This window comes from Sinocyclocheilus grahami, unplaced genomic scaffold, assembly GCF_001515645.1.
Source record: "Sinocyclocheilus grahami isolate Dianchi unplaced genomic scaffold, SAMN03320097.WGS_v1.1 scaffold59.1, whole genome shotgun sequence".
Classification (NCBI taxonomy): domain Eukaryota; kingdom Metazoa; phylum Chordata; class Actinopteri; order Cypriniformes; family Cyprinidae; genus Sinocyclocheilus; species Sinocyclocheilus grahami.
In genome coordinates this window covers 1,037,506-1,063,297 of record NW_015505238.1, presented here as the reverse complement: position 1 = coordinate 1,063,297, position 25,792 = coordinate 1,037,506, and the positions used below count along the sequence as shown (strand labels likewise).

At 35.3% G+C, this 25,792-nt stretch overlaps 4 protein-coding genes and 1 long non-coding RNA gene across 11 annotated transcripts in view; 4 read left to right on the top strand and 1 right to left on the bottom strand.

The window, feature by feature from the left end:
• Positions 1-2,066: 2,066 nt before the first annotated feature.
• On the top strand, positions 2,067-7,988 carry LOC107584401 (E3 ubiquitin-protein ligase TRIM39-like). Its single transcript, XM_016271002.1, has 10 exons — positions 2,067-2,118; positions 2,233-2,360; positions 2,438-2,536; positions 4,419-4,550; positions 4,662-4,796; positions 5,028-5,156; positions 6,839-6,890; positions 7,012-7,038; positions 7,314-7,340; positions 7,456-7,988. The coding sequence occupies exons 1-10, from the start codon at positions 2,106-2,108 to the stop codon at positions 7,986-7,988; spliced, it is 1,275 nt and encodes a 424-aa protein (XP_016126488.1). The 5' UTR covers positions 2,067-2,105.
• Positions 7,989-8,912: 924 nt separating this feature from the next.
• On the top strand, positions 8,913-9,685 carry LOC107584411 (uncharacterized). Its single transcript, XR_001609140.1, has 3 exons — positions 8,913-9,033; positions 9,127-9,200; positions 9,651-9,685. It is a non-coding gene; the product is annotated as an uncharacterized lncRNA (long non-coding RNA).
• A 2,522-nt stretch (positions 9,686-12,207) lies between these two features.
• LOC107584380 (major facilitator superfamily domain-containing protein 8) lies at positions 12,208-20,890 on the top strand. 5 transcript variants are annotated; one of them, XR_001609136.1, is made up of 16 exons: positions 12,208-12,579; positions 12,958-13,031; positions 13,420-13,463; positions 14,274-14,514; positions 15,154-15,267; positions 15,430-15,574; positions 15,743-15,801; positions 15,916-16,024; positions 16,105-16,239; positions 16,530-16,633; positions 17,401-17,627; positions 17,733-17,954; positions 19,114-19,183; positions 19,434-19,513; positions 19,982-20,091; positions 20,870-20,890. XR_001609136.1 is itself a non-coding variant. In XM_016270968.1 (12 exons), the coding sequence occupies exons 1-12, from the start codon at positions 12,524-12,526 to the stop codon at positions 17,931-17,933; spliced, it is 1,509 nt and encodes a 502-aa protein (XP_016126454.1). In that variant the 5' UTR covers positions 12,208-12,523; the 3' UTR covers positions 17,934-18,769. The 5 variants fall into 5 exon arrangements, 1 of the variants encoding a protein (XP_016126454.1); XR_001609135.1 differs by lacking the exon at positions 20,870-20,890 and having other exon boundaries at positions 19,982-20,138; XR_001609134.1 differs by lacking the exon at positions 20,870-20,890 and having other exon boundaries at positions 19,947-20,020.
• zcchc4 (zinc finger, CCHC domain containing 4) overlaps positions 19,015-25,792 on the bottom strand; it is a 22,373-nt gene continuing 15,595 nt past the window's right edge. For 2 of the 3 annotated variants that reach the window (XM_016270965.1, XM_016270967.1), the window contains 7 exons: positions 22,698-22,770; positions 22,470-22,617; positions 21,909-22,009; positions 21,693-21,814; positions 20,153-20,352; positions 19,928-20,060; positions 19,015-19,498 (listed from right to left, as the gene is read on the bottom strand). In XM_016270965.1, coding sequence (XP_016126451.1) covers positions 19,402-19,498; positions 19,928-20,060; positions 20,153-20,352; positions 21,693-21,814; positions 21,909-22,009; positions 22,470-22,617; positions 22,698-22,770 — 874 coding nt within the window. In that variant the 3' untranslated portion in view covers positions 19,015-19,401. The remainder of the gene's footprint in view (positions 19,499-19,927; positions 20,061-20,152; positions 20,353-21,692; positions 21,815-21,908; positions 22,010-22,469; positions 22,618-22,697; positions 22,771-25,792) is intronic. The other variant, XM_016270966.1, reaches the window with a different exon arrangement.
• Positions 23,034-25,792, top strand: part of LOC107584381 (tripartite motif-containing protein 14-like) — an 11,939-nt gene continuing 9,180 nt past the window's right edge. The window contains exons 1-2 of the mRNA XM_016270969.1: positions 23,034-23,106; positions 23,494-23,666. Coding sequence (XP_016126455.1) covers positions 23,514-23,666 — 153 coding nt within the window. The 5' untranslated portion in view covers positions 23,034-23,106; positions 23,494-23,513. The remainder of the gene's footprint in view (positions 23,107-23,493; positions 23,667-25,792) is intronic.

The window sequence follows — 25,792 nt, the reverse complement described above, 5'->3', positions numbered from 1 at the left end:
GTCTGAATTCAGCCCTGTCCATTCTACGCCCATAATAGACTCCACCCATATATGACATCATTTACCAGAAATGACATCATTCAGGTCTCTTTAATATCCTATATTAATATCATACTTTCTTATATATGAATCCATAAATATAAAATGTACTTATTTTATTGTTGCTATGTATGGTCTACATGAGGAGCAGTGGCCATTCTGAGTGAAGAAGCACAACCCCGTCAAACTCAAACTTAGTATATGTATTTTTCATTGTTACGGGGTTGTAAACTTGTGACAGGGTTGAGTTATTTGTTTCATTTATTAAAAAATGGATAAAAAAATAGTCATGGTTTCAGTACATTAAAAAAACATCTCATATCCCCAAAGACAAGTATTTTTGATGCATTATTTGATGTAATATGTCCACTTAAACTTTGACAAGCATCATACTTCAGAAATTGCACCCACATTAGCAGCAGAAAGTCAATGTTGGCCATGCAGATATACAGACCCAGAAAGACGTGAACAATATGAGAGAGAAACAAAACTGAAAATGAAAATTTAAGGCAATATATCCCTTCAAATGTGTTACCGTCTTCAACCCCATCACACCATGTCAAATTAATATTTTTGGAAAAAAATAGGGAAGACAATTAAGTATGAAAGCATTTCTTGCTGATTACCATCTTACATCTAAATTATCATTATTATTATTATTATTATTTGTTTTTTACAAAAACAAAGAGACCATAAACACGCAATTTCTCCATTTTTAACTTCAGTCCTATAAAAATTAGAAAATTATGATAAATTTGACATTTTTTTGCCATAAAATTGTTATTAGAGACACACAAGCAGTAAGTAGATGTTTGCTTTATAACAAGTTCTGTGTAAAATCCATTTTAAACCAATCCCATTTTGGGGCTGAGAATAAATGGTGTCTAAATCTGAAAAACTCTTAAAATAATATAAGGCCTTTAATGCTTGAGGTGGGAAAATATGTTTTTTTTAGAGGTTTGATATGTTCATAATGATGTGGGGTATTTAGGAAATTAATCATATGTAGTTGAAAAAATTTATATTCCAAATTGAAATGTTATCGAATCCCAAGAATAACCCTTCTTTTATTGGCTTTTCGAAAATTTAAGGTAAGAAAAAATAGATCAGTTTACTGGATCAAATGATCATACTTCTTTAATAATCATTTTCTTGTGAACTCTTTTCACATGTGGACAGCATTCATTCTTTGATAGTTACATAACCTATTTACTGTCATATAACAATCCATGTTTTATATCTACTGGCTTATAAAATCATGCAGAGGAAGGATGCTTGTGCAAATGTGAGCTCTTTTGAGTAGTATGCAAAAGGTTATATAAAGTTTACTAAATATTAAAAACTGACGAACAACACATACAGTCTTTTAGTGAGTGTTCAGTGAATCAGTAAATGCACATGTGGCATGATAGTTCATGCATGATATGCAGTGTGTGAGTATGTTCACTATCTTCCCTTTTGGCATCGTGTCATGTTGACTATACTCACTGAATCACTGCTGGGAAAGACCATATCTCATCACATAGCTTTTCTGGCCTCCACCTCATACAATCATGACAGTAATAATTCAGGTCCAAAGTTCAGATTATGCAGACGATGAGCTAAAACAGGGGCTGAGAGAGCACCAACGTTCAGTTTCACCAGACACCCTCAGCGCTCACTTGCTTCCCCGACACTTCATCATGGGTAAGTTTGATTTGAGTCTCATGCATAGCTTTTATCATGATGCCAATTACAAGGTGCCATTACTAAGAAATTCATATTATTGTTAACTGCTTTGATAGAAGTATTATGATTATTATTACATTTATGCATTTGGCAAGCCCATGATGTTATCAACAGGAATAATTATAATGATTATTGTTAATGTTATTATTATTATTTTGGCCTAGTGATTTTTTTGTGTGTAATTTTTAATAATAAGTTAATATGTTATTTTATATTTACATTAATTTACATTAACAATATAAATACATCCCTCTAAAAAAGTTATAACTTAAAAAATATATATCTCTTGTATAGGTGAGCAGGCAAACACTCTGAAGAGCATCCTGAAGGACAACAGTATGGCACTAAAAAGTATGTGCATGCTTGTGTTTCTGTTTAACTGTAACACATTACATTCATTTCAAAGTGGAAGCATAGTCAGATGAAACTAACTGAGTAAGAATCCTTTCTTTTCCTTTACCCCAGTGCCCCAGAAGCAGAGTAACTCTGTTGGGGTTGTGCGCTGGACACTATCAGAGAAAGATATTCAGGTCTACAGTTCTGCACCCACCAGCCCCTTCAAGAACAGTAGTGGGTTTTCTACCCGTTCACAGGTAATACTAACTCACAGATGGATGTTATGGTAGATCAATGTTCGGCCATGATCACAATATTTTGTGTTGGTTTCCAGCAAAGGCAACGTCAGCAAAGCCTGAATGATCTCCGGAGTTTGGATGAGTGCATCAGATTCATAAACCACTGGAAGCAACAGGTGGCACAAGTTTGCAAGGTAGGCCATGGATTATTTTAAATATATAATATAATATATATATTTTACCAGTAATACTGGTAAATCATATATATATATATATATATATATACAGGGTTAAATCGGGATTTGTTATGTGGGGGGGCTCTATGGTATCGAGCTTATATATATGTGTGTGAGTGTGTGTGTTTATTATAATATTTTTTTTGCAAATATGATTTATTCTGAAGCAGTATTCTCATTTTATTCAATATTTATATATTCAATATGTTATCTAAGGATTTTTTTTTTTTTTTACCTTTATAGAGGGCATTTTCCACTAATATCATTAATACTTTCCGGGATTTGTTATGTGGGGGGGCTCTATGGTATCGAGCTTATATATATGTGTGTGAGTGTGTGTTTATTATTATATATTTTTTGCAAATATGATTTATTCTGAAGCAGTATTCTCATTTTATTCAATATTTATATATTCAATATGTTATCCAAGGACTTTTTTTTTTTTACCTTTATAGAGGGCATTTTCCACTAATCTCATTAATACTTTCATTTCAAATTCTTACATTTGATCTATAAATTCAATTATAAAAATGTGATTATCTATACATTATCAAATTAAATCACTTACACTGAAAAATACAACTGCATTAAATAATATTATGAGATTCTTTTAAATATTTTTGAATATACAAACAAGAAATTATGGTGGAAATGATACTTTTCAACGAAATTAAAACACCAGTGCCAGCAGTGTTTAACGAGTGAGTCATTGAGTCGTTCATTCAAACGATTCGTTCAAACGGCAGATTCATCAGATGTTTATGCATGGACTAATGAAACTTTGACTCAACCGATTCGTTCAAAACACGGAATCAATCAGCAATGAAATCTGCTGGTTGCTGTTAGATGTGCTGTGTTTCCGCCTAGAATGTAAGTGACCTTAATATTATTGTATTTGCTTATTGAACTGTTTATAGAACGATTAAACAGTCGTAATGGTGAAAACGTTGTTTGATGTTGCCTAACTAACTGCATTTTAAATATAAAAACTGTCCATTTGGAATTTTTACCTCAGGATGCTGAGTTTCTTAGTGTTGAGCATTTTGATTTCTCCTGGAGAGGCTGCGTGAGCCTCGCCTCAGCAATAGATGCATAATATACAGTCTATGTGCCAGGGCTCAGCCCCAGACGGCCCCGGCCCAATTTAAACCCTGTGTGTGTGTGTGTGTGTGTGTGTGTGTGTGTGTGTGTATATATATATATATATATATATATATATATATATATAAAAGCAATAGCACACAAGTAGATGTGAGATATGGCTGTATATCAGCACGGCTGTGATTCGGCCATAGGCAGGAGGAGGCTGCAGGGCAGGCTGAGTGCTGTGCGTACTCACAGCGTGTCGATTTACAGTCATATCTCACGTCTACTTGTGTGATATTGCTTATATCTTGTTGACGGGATCATGAGCGCTGAACAGGCTGCTGACGTCCTGGAGCTCACAACTCCGAAAACGTCCAAGCTAATTTTCAAATAGACGTTATCCTCATTAACAAACCTCATATTTGAAGTACAAACAAGTAGATTCTCGCCTAAAATGCTCTTAAAACTACACAAAAACAGTATTATTGAACCACTGCTGTCACATGGACTATTTTAATGATGTCCTTACTACCTTTTTGGGCCTTGGACGTGGTAGCTCCGTTGCTGTCTATGCAGGGTCAGAAAGCTCTCCCGATTTTTTTCAAAATGTAAATTTTTGTGTGAAGTCAGCATATAAATAGGGGAAGTGAGCATGCACAATTAAATATCCAAAATCAACTGATAATAAATTAAACAAACATCTATAGGCTTCCTATATATCATGCATCCATTAATTTGTGTCTGTGATTCTCAGAATGAGGATGATCCCGGTGAAGGGTGCAGCAGTCAGGCAGAGAGGCAGAAAGACCCCAGAACTGAGCGCAGTCTTGAAGAGTGTCGCAAGCTTATTCTGCAGTGGGCCAGTGAACTTCAAAGTGCAGACAAGGTGAAACTGACTGTACTACAAAAAAAGACAAACATCTCAATCATACTGTTCTGTTCATCATATACGATGGCTTGCTCAAACTAAGCTTTCTTTGTTCCTGTGTGACCCCAGCTCTCTAAAAAGCATCCATGGATGAAGGAGAGGATTGATGAAGAGGAGGAAGAGGACACAAAGAAGGATAAAGATCAGGGTGAGGTGGTGCAGAAGATCACAAAGTGGGCCAAAGAGATACAGAGTGTGTCAGAGGTGGGGCAGCAAGCATATCTGTATTATCTAAAACACAGGTCTCTTATCCGTTGTCACAAACACATTAAGTTGTTCTAAGTCCAGTCATGGTTTTCTGCTTTCTTGGAAATAGTTTGTCTTTCAAAGTCTCCACTTGTAAAAGAGCACTTTAATATACAGTACATGTACATTTAACTAGCCTATAGATAAGATAATCAGAAGTGATGAAAAGTTCTTTCTGTCGAAATGCAGAGCTTTGGAATGCTGGGAGATGAACTGGCACGGCTATTGCGTCTCCTGGGACTGAAGAAGAAGAAGCTGGTTTCCCTCATGCCACTGCTGGAGTTCATCACTTGGAGTTTGCTGAAAGAAGACAGCAAGGTGGGATGGCTAGGAATGTACTTCTTTCACCGTTTGTGTTTGGGACATGGTGTAGTGTAAATGTTTTGGAAAGTGGTGCCATTTAATGAGGAAATGGCAATTATATAAAACTAAATAAAGAAAATTAATATTAAAATAAATTTTTTAAAAAAATCACACATAGAATTACTATAGGCAACAGCAATAATCAAAAGATGAACATTTATTATTAAGCAAGAACACCCATGGACAAAATACAAGACAAATTTATTTGGGTGAATACAGCATAGTTTACAATATTACATACATTTAAACTCGTTCAACAAGCATTTTAGAAATAAAAAAGGCACATTTAAAAGTAGCATTTTAATTTAAGTGTATTCAACCGTTCTCTGTGATCGCTTTTTACCAAAATAGTGCTAATTCTTGTGCCGGTGGATCGCCGAAATCTGAGCTGGTGAAGGGCTGCTGTTCACGGGGGAACTGCGAAATTTAGACCGCGGCCTCGCGTTTCACTCGTAGCTGAAAGATGCCGTGACTGACTACAAAACCTGCCCAAAAACAAACAGTACTGAAATTAGAGAACATATTTTAACATCAAATTAAATTACACTCAGTATTATAATGAATAAAATCCATTTATGTTATGCAAGGCAAAGGAGTTTCCAGCAATAAACAGTAGTTCCATGCCTCTGATACTATATATATATATATATATATCTATATATATGTATATATATATATATATATACATATATATAGATATATATATGTATATATATATATATATATATATATATATATATAGATATATATAGTGCTGACAAATTTATGGGTGGAAAAAAATGAATTCCTTGTCGTTAAAGGGGTCATATGATGTTGCTAAAAAGAACATTATTTGGTTTAATGAAATGTGTTTATGTGGTTTAAGGTTAAAAAAACACATTATTTTCCACATACTGTACATTATTGTTTCTCCTCTATGCCCCGCCTTTCTGAAACGCATGGATTTTTACAAAGCTCATCAGTCTGAAAAGCAAGGTGTGCTCTGATTGACCAGCTATCCAGTGCGTTGTGATTGGCCGAAAACCTCAAGAGTGTGACGGAAATGTTACGCCCCCTACCATACTGTGATGCCCTGTCCGGCCAGAGCATAGGGCTGGGCGATACCTCTTATTTTATTTTCGATCCGATACTGATATTTTCAAGCCCAGTATCGTCGATATCGATACCTATAAACTAAATTGATCTTTTAAATTATTAAAAGAATATATAATCAGTAATTATACTCACTTAATATTAGATTTTAAAGCCACATTTTTTAAACATTTCATAGGCTTTAGCTTTTTTTTCTGACAGATTTATTAACAGCAATTACAGAACATAACACAATCCATTTGAACTTTTAACAATCAGTTTAAATAAATCTACTTGCACAAACTAGCCAATTTAAAATAAATATTACATGTACACAGAAGTTTGGGGTCAGTAAGATTTTGTAATTTTTTTAAAGTCTCATGCTCCTGAAGACTGCACTTATTTGAACAAAACAACAGCATGTTATCCGTGTGGTAAAAGTTTGGTGACAGGTCCAACTTCAAACAACAAAGTCTGTAAATACATAAAAGTGATACAGGGTGTCTCATAAGATCCCTTTATTAAAATTTCTTGCTGCTAATTCATGTTTTTAATATTAATTTTAGGGTATGGTTCCTCATCTATGGCTTTCAGCTAAGCAACGCACCTGGAAAGCTGGTAAGGGAACCGAAACCTAACCTAACCTTAAATGAATAAAGCTGAAAATATGAATAAAGCTGAAAAGTACACTAATGAATATTAGTAACTTTCTTCTTGGTTCTTTTTTGTTTTCAAACAGGCATGCCACGATACATCCCTAATTCAGGTAACTATAACTTTTATTAGACCCCATGGAGCACATTTGAGATATTAAAAACAGTAGCATTTCTATGACTTTCCAAAAGAGGAAAAAAAATAGAGAGAGAGATTGATTAGGGTCAAAAGAAAGAAAGATTTCAAATTTGAGTTAAATATTTGTCTGAAATTTAATGAATAAAACAAAGTATATTGTTATAAGTGTGCATTTAAAAAAATAAAAAAACTCAAATTTAAAGTTCGAAAAAAAATGAAAGACTAAATATTTTTCTCTTTTTTTTTCAGTCTGGAACTGGATTGTCAGTGCAGGAGGTAAGTTTATATCTTTTAAATTTGACCTTCCCCCCCAAAAACCCTTCACTCCAGCATTAACAAAAAAGTGTTAAATGCATCAGCCCTAATGCCCTCATGTCCTTCTTTCAAATAGCTGATGTAACTCTTGATCCCATGACCAACCAAGCTTGGCTGCAGCTCTCTGATGACCACAAGAAAGTTCAGGAGGGCCTAACAGAGGCCAATCTGCCTTACAGCCCTCAGCGTTTTGACAGCTTGCCCTGCGTCCTAGGCTGGGAGGGCTACATGAGTGGCCGCCATTACTGGGAAGTGGAATTTGCAAACAATGGTTATTGGAAAGTTGGAGTGACAACTGCTTCCTCAAAGAGGCATGGCCGCTTTCCAATGAATCCTTCTACTGGTTATTGGGTCCTGTGGCGCAGCACACGTCAATTTTTCGCATGCTCCAATCCCGAAACAGCACTGCCACTGCTGCTGGTGCCCCAAAGGATGGGAATATACACTGATTACGAGGAGGGGCAGATTTCCTTCTACAATGCAGAGAACAAATCACACATCTACACCTTTACAGGACACTTTCGTGAGAAGCTGTACCCTTTCTTTGCCCTGCTTGATGGCAGGGGAGTTATAACTGTATGGTCTCCTAAAGAGCATAGCCGCTTTTAACAAGAGAGCAGGTTTAAAAGATCATCTTTCATTCTTTGCCATATAAAGCCAAATAAAAATAGCGACCTTTCCATTTAGATCAATCAACACTGTTGTGGGCTGGACCTGCTCAATGAGAGCTATAAAAACTACAAAGTAAAGATTTAAATTATTTCCTCAAAATGATTGCTACACTTGTGTATCTCTTTATTCATTTATATAATGATTATAAAAATGTATCTATGCTTGTCTACTTTCATGTATGCAAGTAACAGTATGTGTTTTGACACAAATATTTAATGTGTGTAGTCTTTGTTCATCCTGCAACCATCAATAAGATAACTACACAATATTTATTGTATCACTGTTTATGTGTGAATAATGTCTATTCAAATGTTATTCGTTCTATTATTATAGTAGCTCTGGCTGATTATACATATGTAGTCTATTAATAAAACATAAAATACAGGTCACCATATGTCTTCTTATTGCACTGCATGTTGTACTGAGAACACACCTATAATTTAAGTCCAATTGGATTTTTTTGACAGTTCAGCTTATTATAAAAAACGTCATTCATTAAGTCATTCTTAAAATATTTTTTATGTGCACTTGTGCTCAGACTGAACAGCAATGGGGTTAGAAAAGGACCTTAAGCAAGGAGGTGGGCATCCTTTCTTTCTTTCTTTCTTTCTACATCTGTCCATAGAAGGCAGCTGGACAGAGTGAAAATCCTGTAAGGGACCTGTTGATAAAACATAGCCTCATCCTTTGCGTTATATATCACTGGCAAAGACTCATGAGCCTTTGAAAAGCAATGCAAAGCATACTGTAAAATGAACGCTTCATGTTTTCTTCAAAAAGAATCCCCCAAATTACTGAGAAAATGCTTGTTTTATTTTGTTTAAAAAAATCTACACTCTCCCTACGAGCACGAGACCTGACCTATAGGATTGGGCAAACAGACTGTCAACACAGTGGTATAACCAATCAAATCCTCTCTTTTAGCCGGGAGGGCGGGACATTTAGTGGAACGTGAAACTTATTGCCGCTGCTCACTAAAACGGTATATGTTCTCCATTGTTTTTGTACACAATTTATATGATCCGTCTTTGCGAGTATGTTAATTGCATATTTGCTGTTATAATTCTTCTTTTAGACGCTAATAAAACCGATCGTGTCCAAAATGGAGCACAGGGAACGGAAAGAAACAACACCGATGTTCATGACAAGGTTTGTTGTTGTGACATTATTCATTTTCGTTTGTTACACTGGGTGGTGCTGATGGTGCACAACAAATACATAATGCCAACAACCACTACAATTAGCCTATTGTTACTAGGCCTACTGTAAATCCATAGTAAATTAATATGAAATCTCAGTTAAACCGTCTTAGAAGCCTTCACAATCTTTTCAAAATCCAAATCCATTTTTATTACATTTGTGACTAATACTAAGTTACCACAATTCTATTGTAGTAACAACTTATATGGTGTTCTGATGGAACCTATGATTGCCATGATACATTTTCCCAAGTTCAAGATACAAGCTCACAAGTTCAAGCTTATCTTATTTTTTTAAATAATACAAATTAAATAAGATTAAATAAAATGTCATGACAGTGATGCCACTGCTGTAGCAAGACTGTTTACCACGTTGAGTTTGTTCCTTTGCTTGGTTTAGACTTGGGTCACAGCTGAGAAAGCCACTTCACACAAGTAAGTAGATCCACGGGATAAAAAGCAAACTGTGTCATTGTTTCGTCTGCATGGTTCATCCTTATCTCACTGACAGAAATGCTGCTGCTGCTCTCACACTTATTCACATCATCACCATCTTCACGTTTGCCTTCAGCTCCCTGAAGTGTGACCTTCCTCTAAAGCAGGGGGTGTCAAACTCATTTTAGGTTGATGGTTGGATCAGATAAAATGTCCCCTTGTGTGGGCCGAATTGTTAAACATTAGTTTGCTCACAATAGCATTAATATTAACCCTACAAACTACAATATAATTTACAGGAAAACTAGGAAAACTGACCCCCCCATAATTATATTATATTATGGACTCTCAAGATGTTATTGTTTGTTTTTTGCTAAGTGAGTAATATGTCATCTCGCACATCATTAAAACAACAATTATGATATTACTTGAGAAAACTTTTTCCATTCCACGCTTCAGTGCATCTCATATTGTCGTTTAATATTGCACACTTTTACAACACGAAGCCAGCAGAAAAAACAATCCGCACACGGTCAAATGCTTTTACAACACAAAATGGGTTGCGATTAAACATGCTGGTTGGCGTTGACCTCACAGAACAAATACCTTTCTTTCCATTTCTTCTGAAGTACAGTATCCACCTTTCCAGGTTAACTTTCTTCTTTTGGACATGTTTAAAATCACAAGTAGCCTAACTTGCCACACAAGCATCAGTTACAATGCAGCTAACATCACTTATGTTCCGCTTTAAATTAAAAATAAAATATTGTAGCGAATAAACTATGTAAATTTCAATATAATGTTTTATTTATTTTATATTATCGTTCAAATCATAACGTGGGCGGGATTGTTTGGCCGTATTCGGGCTGTGTGTTTGACACCCCTGCTTTTGAGATTCCAGATGCACCCATTTAGTCCTGTTCAGCTTGTTCACAATTTCTATTCCTAAAATGTTGTCAATTATTTGTCTATCAACTGTCACTATCACTATCACAAAAATGCATTCATCCTGCTCTTGACATTTTATTCACCACCTGGTCAACATGCACATGTTATTGTCATTAATCCAGTGGCAGATTGTAATGTTTAACTAGATAAAAAAGTTAATCAAGACAAACTTTAAGTTGGACCAGAAAGTTTGAAAAAGATTGAAAAGATTGAAAAGTTTAAGAAGTTTATAAAAAGTTTTAAGTTTGATGGTTTTCAGTCTGAAATAGTTTGTTTAAATAGTAGTTGAAGTTTAAAGTAGTTTTAAAAGTTTAAAGTTTGAATGTTTTGAAGGCAATACAGTCTGTCAGAGATGGATGGATGGATGGATGGATGATAGATAGATAGATAGATTGTCAGATGATAGATAGATAGATAGATAGATAGATTGTCAGATAGATAGATAGATAGATAGATTGTCAGATAGATAGATAGATTGTCAGATGATAGATAGATAGATAGATAGATAGATAGATAGATAGATAGATAGATAGATAGATAGATAGATAGATTGTCAGATAGATAGATAGATAGATTGTCAGATAGATAGATTGTCAGATGATAGATAGATAGATAGATAGATTGTCAGATGATAGATAGATAGATAGATAGATTGTCAGATAGATAGATAGATAGATAGATAGGTAGATTGTCAGATAGATAGATAGATAGATAGATTGTCAGATAGATGGATAGATTGTCAGATGATAGATAGATAGATTGTCAGATGATAGATAAAGAGATATATAGATTGTCAGATGATTGATAGATAGATAGATAGATTGTCAGATGATAGATAGATAGATAGATAGGTAGATTGTCAGATGATAGATAGATAGATAGGTAGATTGGCAGATAGATAGATAGATAGATAGATTGTCAGATAGATAGATAGATTGTCAGATGATAGATAGATAGATTGTCAGATGATAGATAGATAGATAGATAGATAGATTGTCAGATGATAGATAGATAGATAGATAGATAGATAGATAGATTGAGAAATATTAGATAGATGAGTTTGAATGGGTTAGAAATAATACATAGAAGGCACGTCTGATTGAGTCTAATGGGCTTCAGTGTGTTTAGATTAGAATTTTGACAGTTGGAGTTTGACGGAAAGGTAGAGTTGATAATTGTAGTCTCAGAAGAAGAAGAAGAAGAAGAAGTTTAAATAGCATTTCAGTAAGTTGGCTTTCTCAAGCCAACTTAATTATAGAACTGAACTGATTGCATTGGTTGATATCTTGTCAAACATATATTTCACCAACACTACAGCAGGTTGGGAAACTGGTGAGCACTGGAATCAGATCTTGAATCAAATCTGACTTTTCCTTGGAAAATTATTTCTGGTATATATATGGATCTATCTATCTATCTATCTATCTATCTATCTATCTATCTATCTATCTATCTATCTATCTATCTATCTATCTATCTATCTATCTATCTATCTATCTATCTATCTAGCTATCTATCAAAAGAAAAGAAAAGGGACTTTTGGGACCTTTATTTTGAAATCTGGATGTCGCGGTTGTATTCTGTTTCTCACTGCTCACGTGTGACAACGTTCAGATGATTCAAGTTTGCGCTGAATCAACAACACCAATGGACTTTAGACTGCGCGTGAAATAACGCCGAAATACTCTTAACACTACTGTGCCTGTAACAGCTAAAATGGGAATATTATACAAAGACCTGAATGCGATTTCGAGATATATGTTGTGCAAATCTAGACAGTTTTCAGTCAAGTCAACTTGATTATAAAGAGCATGTCAATGTAAAGAGCTGACCTTCAATGAACTGAGTCGGGTCGTTGTTTCTTTTTCGCAAGCTGCTTAATCACTAATAATGTCTCTTGTGAAGTCTGACGAAAACACTCCGCTTCTCAGAGGCGATATTACAAGGTAAGTTTTGATAATTGCATTTGCAATGACGAAGTCTGGCAGGGCTGAAGTTGTTTTCTGTTCTGAAATGATGTCTGAATTGAAAATATTTAGCTCGAGCAATCTAACAATGTTGCCTGTGGGTTATGTCACAAGGGCATTTCTGTCACTAATGCACAACATGATGATTAGTTCAAAATAGATTAAGTCATGCCAGTGTGAAAGTTTAGGTGTGAAGATATGAATGTTAGATCATTCATGAGCTCCTGTCATAATAGACGATGCATAATGCATGCAACCATTGTAATTAAATAGGCTTAAGTGTATACCTATTAAGTGTAAACAAGCAAGAGCTATGATTGTTATTTATATATCCATGAATGTCTTTTCCTCTGTAAGTGGTGGGGATGCAGACAGAAGCCGCTGGAGGTCCATCAGGGTCATGTACTTCACCATGTTCCTTAGCAGCGTTGGTAAGAAACATGTTCTTACTCTCTCACACCCATGTTCCTGCTTTGACTGTGTTACTGATCAGATTACAGTAAACACTGCTGTGCAGATATATTGTGCTGTCTGGTTCAGTGAACAAGCATGCATCCAACATGCATTCAATTCAAAGCTGAAAACCTGCTGTAACCTGCAAGATGTTTGTGCAATATCAGGACACGCTGTGTTTAATTGTACACTGTGCAGTGTAATTCAACATTTTATGCCTTTAAACCTCATAAACAAGAGGGAATCTCTCTGTACAGCTGTTGCAATTACAATAGGTAGATAAATTAATGTTAGTTGCATTGTTTGTATAGTATAAAGTGCATGCGTGTAATATGTATCACCGATTGCATTGTTTTTTTTTCTTAGGTTTTACGATTGTCATTACTTCCATATGGCCCTATCTGAAGAAAGTAAGTGTATTTGCATTTACACACAATATATTACATAATACTTAGGCTATACATTTTGTAAGTTGATGCATTTCTTTGGAATCAAACTCGGGACCTTGGTGTTTCACAGCATCACGTTCTACTGCTTGATTTACAGAAACTAAGTGTATTCTATGCAGCTGAGGTTTGAGTGAAGTGAATGTTCATTAATATGGCAGTTCTATAAATTCTGTGCAGAGTATGATTCCCTGAGATAAGCTTAATGTACAAACTGGAAGTGAAAGAGGGAAGTTGGTATATGTGCGTTTCATTTCTAAGAAAGTGTACCAAAGATTCCTAAATGCATCAGCTGAAACCTGTTAATGAATATATATATATATTTTATATATTATTTATATATATATACAGGTGCATCTAAAAAATTTAGAATATAATTTTTTTGGTAACGTATTTCAAAAAGTGAAACTTTCATATATTCTAGATTCCTAAAACATTTCAAAAGTTTTTTTATTTTTTTTATTTTGATGATTAGAGCTTACAGCTCATGAAAATCAAAAATACAGTATCTCAAAATATTAGAATGTTTCCTAAGATACTAATTTATATATAAATAAGACCTGAGATTATTCAGGGCACTACACGTACATTTTTAGTACATTCCAAATGTTATTTTGTTTTATTTAAATTTATTTAAAAAAATAGTTTATTAAAAAATATTTTTTTTCGCGATTGCTCGGTTGACTGAAGCCAGTTGCACAGTAATTTTTCAAGCCTTGTTAGTCTGTGACTGTCTTGTAAATCCATCAGTCATGCTCTATATTTCTTTTTTAGATTGATGAAAGTGCAGATGCCAGTTTCTTGGGATGGGTGGTTGCTGCATATAGTTTGGGTCAGATGGTGGCCTCACCCCTCTTTGGACTGTGGTCCAATCACAGGCCTCGACGAGAGCCTCTAATCTGCTCTATATTCATCAATGTCTCTGCTAACATTTACTACGCCTATGTCTACCTACCTCCGTCACACAAAACAATTCACATGCTTTTGGCTCGTACATTTGTGGGCATTGGAGCAGGTAAACTTATGTACACATATCTCACACATACATTATTTTAGAGAAATAAATTAATACTTTCCTTCAGCAAGGATGCATTAAATTGATCAAAAGTGACATTTTATAATGTTACAAAAATCAATTTTAAATAATTGCTGTTCTTTTGACCTTTATATTCATTAAAGAATCCTGAAATCTTGTATTCGGGTTTCCACAAAATAAATCGGCATATTAAAATGATTTCTAAAGGACCATGTCGGCTTTGCTATCACAGGAATAAATTACATTTTAAAATATATACTGTAGAAAAGTTATTTTACATTTTAATACTATTTTACAATATTACTATTTTTTACTGTATTTTTTTATAACTGCTGCCTGGGTGAGCAGAAGAGACTTCTTTCAACAACAAAAATCTTGCTACCTCAATCTTTTTTTTTTTTAAAGATATATACTTTAAATAAGAAAATACTACTATAATTAGCTATCCAATATAATTTTAAATTCTAAAATGTTTATTTTACAAAAAAACTTAAGCAAATGCTGATGCAATTATTATTTTATTTATTCATTTAATTATTATTCTAACTGTTTTTATCAAGCACAAGGTAAAGTATTTTATTTATATGCATTGTTAAGATCCTTTACCCTGTTCCGTAGGTAATGTAGCAGTTGTGAGGTCCTATGTGGCTGGTGCCACTTCCCTGAAGGAAAGAACCAGTGCAATGGCAAACATGAGTGCCTGTCAAGCTCTCGGCTTCATACTTGGCCCAGGTTTGTGTGAAGGCAATAAAAGCATGTTAGTTGCAGAATGCATCTGAACTGAAAATGGTCTGCAAGAACAGTAATTGTTCCCAACTTAGATTGATAGTGTCTTTTTAATAATTGAATAGGGCTCATTAACTTTAAAAGATGTTGATTGCGTTAATTTCTCAGCCCTGCAGGCTGCTTTGTCATTCATTGGAGAGACTGGCGTCAGTGTGAATGTCATCCAGCTTCAGGTTAATATGTACACTGCTCCAGCGCTGTTGGCAGCCTGCTTGGGGATCATTAACATTCTGCTGGTTATATTAGTCTTGAGGTAATGATTTAACCTCAGTATTTTATAGCATTTGGTAATAGTTGTATCATAGCATATAAATGCATAGACATTTGAGTTTTTTATTTCAGGTTTGACCTAAAGCTTATATTATTTGACTGTACTTGAATTAAGCAATGCATAGAATTTAAAATGTTTTACATTATTTAGGGAGCACGGTGTGGATGACCATGGAAATCATATCCGTGCAATTAACTACACCTCAGAAGGTAAGATATTTATTTTTTGGTTTAAATTCTTTAGCAGTGTACCGTTGCATTATAATGGTGTCACTGTACAGTATATAGTCTATTTTACACAGTGCTTTGTCTTTCTGCCTTTAGAGCAAGTAGATGTGGCTCCAGAGGCAGAAGATGATATTGACCAGATCGCAGTGTTTGCATCTAATGTCCTTTTCTTCGTCATTCTCTTCATTTTTGCTGTGTTTGAAACGTAAGTGGTTATACTTTAATCTACTCATTTTTAAAGGCTCATTTAATTAGTGCATATTCATGTGTAATTTTTCCCTTCAGTATATCTACTCCTCTATCAATGGACATGTTTGCATGGACAAGGAAAGAAGCTGTTTTGTACAATGGTATCATATTGGCTGCCATTGGCTTTGAGTCCATCCTCGTGTTTGTGGTGGTAAAAGTGGTCTCAGCACGGTAAAAAATTTTAAAGATTTTTTCCCCCAGTAACTTTCTCTATTGCAATATCTCCTGTATTTTAAATGTTACTTCAGTTTGACACATCTCAAGCTTATGGTGGCCATAAAACCTCTTACAAGAAGTAATCTTAGGAAATCTTTGTGTTGGTTGCATTTTTTTTCTGCTGTACCCAACACATATAATGGATGTTAGCAGTTTTTGAAAACATGACTTCCTCATTGCTCTTACAGGCTGACTGATCAGATCTCAGATAAAATCAGTTCTTTTTTTGGTTGTGTTTTTTTCAGGGTTGGAGATCGGCCACTGCTACTTGGAGGCTTGATTCTCATATTTGCAGGGTTTTTTATCTTGTTGCCATGGGGAAATCAATATCCTAAAATACAGTGGGCAGGTAAGGTATCTAAATAACTCAGCAAAGCTGGTTTCCAAGTTATTTTATTATTAAAATAGCAATATACACTACTTTTGAAAAAGAGTTTTAAAGAAATAATTTTTATTCCGCAAGGATGCATTAAATTGATCAAAAGTGACGGTAAAAATTACACTTTATTTTACAGTGTCCTTGTTACATGTTATATTTACTTGCTGCAGTAATGAGAGTAAATTATGCATGACAACATGCAACTAAACCTAAACCAAACCCTATTCCTAAACCTAACCACGTGGTAAGTATACGTTTTTTAAAAAATTATATTACTCGGTTACAGTGTTACTAAACACTGAAGTACTAAGGCACCTTAAAATAAAGTGTAACCAAGATTTCGATTTCAATTAAATGCTTATTAATGCTTTTCCTTTATCCCGGTTTCTGCAAAAATATCAAGCAGCATGAATGCTTTCAACATTGATAATGAGAACTCTTTCTTGAGCACCAAATCAGCATATTAAAAAGATCTTGTGACACTGAAGACTGGAGTAATGGCTGCTGAAAATTCAGCTTTGCTATCATAAGGATAAATGACATTTTAAAATATATTCAAATAGAAAACAGTTATTTTAAATGATAAAATTAGTACTGTATATTTGATTGAATAAATGCATCCTTGGTGAGCATAGGAAACTCTTCTAAAAGCAAAACCCCACACTTTTGAATGCTAATGTACAGTATATTACAATTGAAATGTGTGTATATTAAACAAATATTATCCCCATTAACAGACATTCAGAATAACACTATGCCAGCAATACGACTGGCACCCACTTCACCCTCAAACACTTCACTGGAGCACACTGGATGCCCATACGAACAGGCCTGGTGCTTGTTTACCCCTGTAATTCACCTGGCACAGTACATTACCTCTGACATCCTGATTGGAGTGGGTTATCCCACATGCAACGTAATGTCCTACACTTTATACTCAAAGATACTAGGCCCCAAACCACAGGTAAAACACTTCTCTTTTGAAGTTTCCCATCTCCAATTAAAGTAACACAATGATTTCTTAAAATGAATGCTATTTATTCTCTTCTCCAATTGTGTGCGAATTCAGGGGGTTTACATGGGCTGGCTGACAGCATCAGGAAGTGGTGCGCGGACCCTCGGGCCTGTGTTTGTCTCTCATGTCTACACCATCCTGGGACCCCGATGGGCCTTCACTGTCATATGTGGCATAGTACTAGCTGCAATCGTTCTCCTCAGTGCTATGTACAAACGACTTGTCGCCTTCTCCGTACGCCATGGAAGGATATAAGACGAATGTCATGACTGACAGGTGCCTCCACCAACTACTAAAGGACAGTTTAGAGAAGTGGGCCTGACTTAAAGATGGAAAACTTTATGAATGTTTGTTTTTTTAGATAACTATCAATTGTGGAGCTTTTCAAGCATAATCATGATGCTGAAGAGTAGTTGTAAATGTAAATATCTTTATCTTCTATATATTGAACTACAATTTTCCTCGTTAACTAAACTGAATTTAACCACTATTGTAGCAGCATGACATGGATCGACACCATATAAAATCGAACAGTGGCAGACTCTAAAAAGTCCCATGTTAACCGCAGTATTAATGCTTGGCAGCTCAATGGGTTATGAAGCATCGCAGATTTTGAGGCATTATGGATTATGATTGTTTCGGTTTTAGTAATCTATTTTAATAACTTGAATTTCTGGCATTGTAAAGCATTAACAAATATGTTAGGTGATTTATTTAAATCTGCATTAATGGGACAGGCTTGAAACCGATGTTGAAAGCTTCTTTCTTTTTAATAACACTAAGCTTAAAACGTATACTAGGTGATGAGCATCACTTGACTTTGGCTGCATCCATAATCACCGATGATTATCAACTACAAGACTACTGTATTTTAAATTCATGCCAAATGCTTTTGTTTTGTTTGCGTTAAAGCACAAATTCAAAAGCCCAGAATTTCTTGAGAACTGGCAATAAATTGTTCCTTTAATGTTTAAAAAAAAAAAAGTGAAGTATGACATGCTTTCCAGCTGCTTTGTTCCCGTTTCTACATTAAAAATTATATATTTAACAAGAAATATGTTTGTCATTTTTGAAAAATACAAAAATGGGTTACACTTTTTGATAGTCCACTTTAGACATTCTACTAACTATAAGTAACTTTGCAACTACATGTCAACTAATTCTCATTAATTTGCATCTACATGTCTGCTAACTCTCAGAGTAGACTTCGGTTAGGTTTAGGGTTAGTAGAATAAGTTGACAGTCAGTATGTTGTGGACCCATCAAAATAAAGTGTTAGAAGATATTAAGCAGACAGTCTACTAGTACTCTAATGAATGCTAGTTGACATGTAGTTGCAAAGTTACTTACTGTTACTAGAATGTCTAAAGTGGACTATTAAAAGTGTTACCCAAAAATGACATCCATTCCAGTAATACAGTATTTGTATTCAAAGATTTTATCCACAGATCATCACAGTTTGAGCCACATAAGCTGGAACAAAGCTTCTCCATACCAAGGATGAGGTTTGTTCACACAACATGTCAATTGTACTGAGAAAGTTGTAGTGTAGGATGAGCTTGTGACAAAAACGGGATGCAAGAAGACAACTATGGCTGTACATACACAACAACCTTCTTGTATAGATGTAGGTTTAACACCAGTTAGATGTTTCAAACTTTGTGATCATGATGCAATTTTCAGCAGCCACAAACCCACCCTGTAATGCACTGTGTGTGTGAGATCATGTAACTCTTCTTCTCCTCTTGTTCCTAGTTGTGGATTTGCCAGCAATGTGTTTTAACAATCCTGGAGCACCACGGCCACCTGGCACAATCATTCTGTTGGCAAAATGTGTAAGTGAATTATATTAATATTAAATAGATTTGAAAAAACAGTTTGTATGAGTGCAGAAATTAACATATTAAGTGTTATTCCTGTAGAAACATGTTACTACAGTATTGTCGGTATAGCATCTTGACTGATTATTCTGAAAAACTGTTGCAGTGTTTATTAATATTTTGAATTTCAAATTTATTTATTTTTTTTACAATTAGTTTAGTAATTTTGTGTTTTTGTCATTTGTATTTTATTTATTTTTTAGGTCCTGAATGTCAATATAGTTTTAAATTTAGTTACTTTAGTACATTAATTTAGACTAAATAAAGAAATGCAACCCTTGCAAACCAAGTAATTAAAAAAATATTTTAATTCAAGTAACTTTTTTGTTGTTGTTTAAGTTAACTATAATAACCCTGGTTTATACTCACCGTTTATTGTGTTTCTTAGGACAAGCTCTAAGTTTGTGTTTTTGGCTGCCACAGTTGAAACAGCCAGTTTGGCTCTGACCACAAGGGTGATCAGGGAGAGCACAGTGACCACATGAGGAACAATGACGCCACGCTGGAGAGAGAATAAGAGCAGAAAGAAAGTGGTAAGAGCGAGAAATAAACACATTAGGAAACATCAGTTTAAATTAATTTAAATCTGCTTACAAGGCTTCACACACCGTCCACATTCATCACAGTGCCTCCATTCTCGCCCATCCTGTGAGATAAATAGGTAAACGTCAGTTAATCTACTCCTATTCCATACACTGAATAAGAAATATGCATTCACCTTAGATGGGCACGTGTCACACTTTGGGCAGTGTTTGTTTCCTGCAGACACATACCTCTCACAAACACTGCAAAATCTGAGAAAGTAGTTGTAAATGTTAAACCACCTTAAAGCAGTTTATAACAGCATTTGTAACTAATTATATAAAAAAATCTAATGATTAAGTGCATGTTTAATCCTATGCAATCAAAATCTGCATTTTTTTTAAAGGGGTCATATGATACGATTTCAAGTTTTTCTTTCTCTTTGGAGTGTTACAAGCTGTTCGTGAATAGATAAGATCCCTGAAGTTGCAAAGACTAAAGTCTCAAACCCAAAGAGATATTCTTTATAAAAGTTTAGACTGGTTCACGCCTACCTAAAACGGCTCGTTCTAACACGCCCCCACATGTCTACGTCACGATGTGGGACGATTTGCATAACACCGGCCAAATGTTCACGCAAAGAAAGGAGTAGTAACTTTATTGTTGCTGCCACCGCCATGTTGTGAAGACGCTGTGTGTTTCGTTGTGAAAGCGAAACTTTGTTTGGCCTTACAAAAGAGGACACGACTAGAAATCAGTGGTTAAGTTGTATTTACAACACTGTTCCAGAACAGTTCAACCCAAATATTCAGATGTGTGCAGCGCATTTTATGGAGGACTGTTTCCTGATCCTGGTAGAGTAGACTACAATGCCAGCTGTTCTGACTCACAGACTGTAAGTATGTTTTCATATTTAAAGAATTTGCCACTGATGATTCAAATGTGAGTTTTGAGCAGTGTAGAGTAGCGCTTGTTGTTTGTCAATCTCCGATCACAAATGCATGGTTTTATGTTTACGCGGCGCGATGCAACGCGTAAAAAGACAGTATATGTCATTATAATCAGTAATTATGTCCCCACTGGATGCAACAAATGCCTCGTTTATAATGGGTTTTAATGTTTTTGTCTCGTCTCTCCAGGACACAGCATCATAGTACGGTAAGGGGCGTAACATTTCCGTCACACGCTTGAGGTATTCGGCCAATCACAACGCATTGGATCGCTGGCCAATCAGAGCACACCTTGCTTTTCAGACCGATGAGCTTTGTAAAAATCGATGCGTTTCAGAAAGGCGGGGCATAGAGGAGAAACAATAATGTACAGTATGTGGAAAATAATGTGTTTTTTTAACCTTAAACCGCATAAACACATTTCATTACACCAAATAATGTTTTTAGCAACATCATATGACCCCTTTACATAAATTTGTTCTCTCTAAAAGAAAAAACCTTTTTAAAAAAAACTACAAAAATAAATAAAATAATGACATGTATTTTGATAGCCATTGCTTATTTGTAATGTTTGGTAACTATTTTAAAAACAATGCATTTTTTAGACTTTTTTTATGTATCTCTTCCAAATCAAAAACTCAGAATGCATTATTTTTGTGCACCTGTAACCTTCATCCTCTGGTAGAATGATATCTTTGGGGCTCAGATTGGTGAAAAGTCGAACAGGTGACTGCTTACGGCCTGTCTTTCCGTGTTTATATAGAGGGTGGTTATCATAATCAACCTGAGAATGAAGAATAACACAGGACTATAATACCCTGTAAATTTATTATTATTATATTTATTAACATGTTTATAACACTATATTCCTATAATACCTGGTAATCCAGCATAGAGAAGGAGGGAAAACACTCCAGGATACGGGACTCAAAGAAGTAAGGGAAGATCCAGATCATTGGCATCTGACCTGCATCGCTTACTAAAAATCAACAACAACAGATAAGAATGATAACAGATTATGAAGTGTCTGAGTCGATTTGTTTTTAAACACTTGCTCACCCTCATGCCGTTCCAAACCTGTATGACCTTTATTTCTTCCATGGAATATGAAAGGAGAAATTCAGTGAAATTGTGCTGGTCTCTCCTTTCAGTAAATAGGGGGAAACTGAGGGTTTCAAGTTTCAAGTATGCAAATACCATGAAAGTAATTTGAAGCCATATGATAGCTTTGTGTGAGATCAGCAAACACAATTTTACTTTTGTTTTCCACTGAAGAAAACAAAGCCAAATCGAAGTTGAGACAGAATTTTTATTTTTTGGTAAACTGTTGAAAACTGAGCATTTATTAATGCATTTTCTTAGAAAGTAAAACATGCACAAGTACAAGTTGTTGCAAAAAAAGTCATACATGGCTTAGGAAAGCATGCCGTTCCTCATACCTTTATTCAGATTTTTCCAGGTGATTGCCATCTGAGAGAAACTGTTGGCTAGTGGCTTCACTAGGCCTCCGAATGGGGGGTCTGTTATCATGACTACCTTGGCTCCTCCCTCTTCACGCAGAAAGCCTTGAAAAAATGTGACCGCTTCCTGCAAAACAGCGTATCATGACTTATCAGAATGTACTACAGTTGACCACATTTGACGTCAAAGGAGGTTTGTTTTTTTACCTCATCATCAAAAAAGTGATGGTTGAACATATTATAACGGCAGAACTCATCCTGCCCGTAAAACTGGCAGTACCTAAGAGGGCAAAAAAACAGTGGTTGATGCTTGCAAAATGCATGCAATGCAAGTGTCAACATGCATTTCAGAACAGCTCAATAAAAACCATAATCTGCTGCTACTTCCAAACCCTGCAGCAGGTCAACAAGTCTGGAATTGAGCAGACATAATCCTTTCAGCTACAAAACATTGCAAAAGTGTGCACACACACACATATGCATATGCAGCAGGCTTTGGCTTGTTAAAAGCGGCTACACACCTTTTTTTAACACATTCCACAGACGAACATAGCAGTGCTTGCAGGAAGACGACGACAACTAAACACATTCACTAATTCTCTTATCCGTCTCTTAGGTAAGTCATTTCATTGCATATTATTCCAGTTACAAAGAACACAACTGTACAAAGAACTGTGTAACTTGATAATGTGCCAATGTTAAGACAGAAGCTGTATGTGCAGGCTGCTCAAAAGTACGATTACATACGATTAAAATGCTCAGTTCCTTGCTTTGGGCTATGCAGATATAAATGCAACTTTTGGCATTCAGTTTGTTTTAGGAAAGGCTTGCTGTGACATTTTATGCATTAGCAAGAAGTCAGAAGGAACTTGTTTAAATGTCCTCTGAGAAAACCAGCTAATTTAGAACATTTTGTGCTTTTTCCATTCCATGCATTTGATTCTACAGCCGTACATAAACTACTAAAGTGATGTTTATGATGTTTCTACACAACTCCCATTAGCTCAGAGGAGACTTGGAGAGATGGCAGAGGAAGACTTTCGGCCTTTATCAGAGGAAATAAGTTCCTTCTGTCTGGTTACCGAGGCTCGTTCAGGGACACAAGTTACCCAGCCCTTCCCACGCTCTCCAAAACTGATCAGGAGAACTGGAGCCAACTCTCCAAAACCCTCCGAGGTAATGACAGATCTTCTAACCTGCCAGACAAATAAAACATAAGAATGTGGTCATGCCTGGCCAGCAAACTCACCAGACCTGAACCCCATAGAGAATCTATGATTGAATCAACAATTCACTAAAAATGTTTTTTATTGGTCTTATGAAGTATTCTAATTTGTTGAGATAGTGAATTGGTGGGTTTTTGTTAAATGTGAGCCAAAATCATCACAATTAAAAGAACCAAAGACTTAAACTACTTCAGCCTGTGTGCATTGAATTTATTTAATACACGAGTTTCACAATTTGAGTTGAATTACTGAAATAAATGAACTTTTCCACGACATTCTAATTTATTGAGACGCACCTGTACTATAGGAATATTGTTATAGTTGTTGCTAAGTTTGAACATGTGCTCATGGGCTGCAACAATGAAAAACAAGTTTGAGACTTTCATTAATGTTCAGAAATTTGGGGTTGGTAAGATTTTTTTAAATGTTTAAAGGGTTAGTTCACCCAAAAATGAAAATTAGCCCATAAATTACTCACCCTCAAGTCATCCTAGGTGTATATGACTTTCTTCTTTCAGACGAATCCAGTCGGAGTTATATAAAAAAAATTGTCTTTGATCTTTCAAGCTGTTTAATGCCACTCAGCGGGTGTTGCATGCATCAGTCTAAAAGAAGTGAAATAAAAAGCGCCCATCCATAAAAATAACGGCTCCAACAATCCTACACGGAAGCAGCTCCGGGTGGATGACGTATGAGTTCAGTGTTGCGCATGCGCCGGTGAGTCTCGTGAAAACCAACGTTTGTTAACAGGAGCAAAGGAAGCAAAGTTTCCTTACTTTAGCAAAGGAAAACCAGTCTCCTCTTGGTTTATATCGAAATCCTCCGACATTCTTCTTTACAAATCCTAGTTTTGTACTTCTAATAAGTGACCGATGTTTTGTTTTGATCTCTCCCCTGCTATTCCGCGTTCGTCACTTCCGAGCGGCATATACACAAAGCTGACCTCCATTCGTCATCCGCCCGGAGCTGCTTCCGTTTACAACAGTGAGCGCAAGCTAGATTCAAGTGAATATTACGTTTTGAATATTGATATTTTTCTTACAAAAACGCATCGATTCGCTACAGGAGGCCTATGTTCATCCCCCGGAGACACCATGAGACACTTATTTTTTTTTTTTTATGGATGGGCGCTTTTTATTTCACTTCTTTTGGACTAATGCATGCAATACCTGCTGAGTGGCATTAAACAGCTTGAAAGATCAAAGACCATATTTAATATAACTCCGACTGGATTAGTCTGAAAGAAGAAAGTCATATACACCTAGGATGACTTGAGGGTGAGTAATTTATGGGCTAATTTTCATTTTTGGGTGAACTAACCCTTTAAGGATTTATTTTTTTTAGTCTTATGCTCACCATGTATCACTGTATACAAGTATCAGTGAAAACAATTATACTGTGAAATGTTATTACAATTTGAAGTAACTGTTCCATTTTAATTAATTTTGATATTTTAATGTTATTTCTGTGATGCCAAAGCTGAATTTTCAGCAGCAGTCTTCCGTGTCATATGATCCTTTAGAAATTACTCTAATATGCTGCTCTGGTGCTCAATACATTTTCTGATTATCAGTGTTAATAAAAGCTGTAATATACAAATATAAAAGTGATAACATCTTTAGGGTTCTTTGGTGAAAAGAAAGTTCAAATTTTTATCAATTAAATGCACCCTTGGTGAATAAACATACTAATTTATATACAGTGGGTACGGAAAGTATTCAGACCCCCTTAAATTTTTCACTCTGTTATATTGCAGCCATTTGCTAAAATCATTTAAGTAAATTTTTTTTCCTCATTAATGTACACACAGCACCCCATATTGACAGAAAAACACAGAATTGTTGACATTTTTGCAGATTTATTAAAAAAGAAAAACTGAAATATCACATGGTCCTAAGTATTCAGACCCTTTGCTGTGACACTCATATATTTAACTCAGGTGCTGTCCATTTCTTCTGATCATCCTTGAGATGGTTCTACACCTTCATTTGAGTCCAGCTGTGTTTGATTATACCGATTGGACTTGATTAGGAAAGCCACACACCTGCCTATATAAGACCTTACAACTCACAGTGC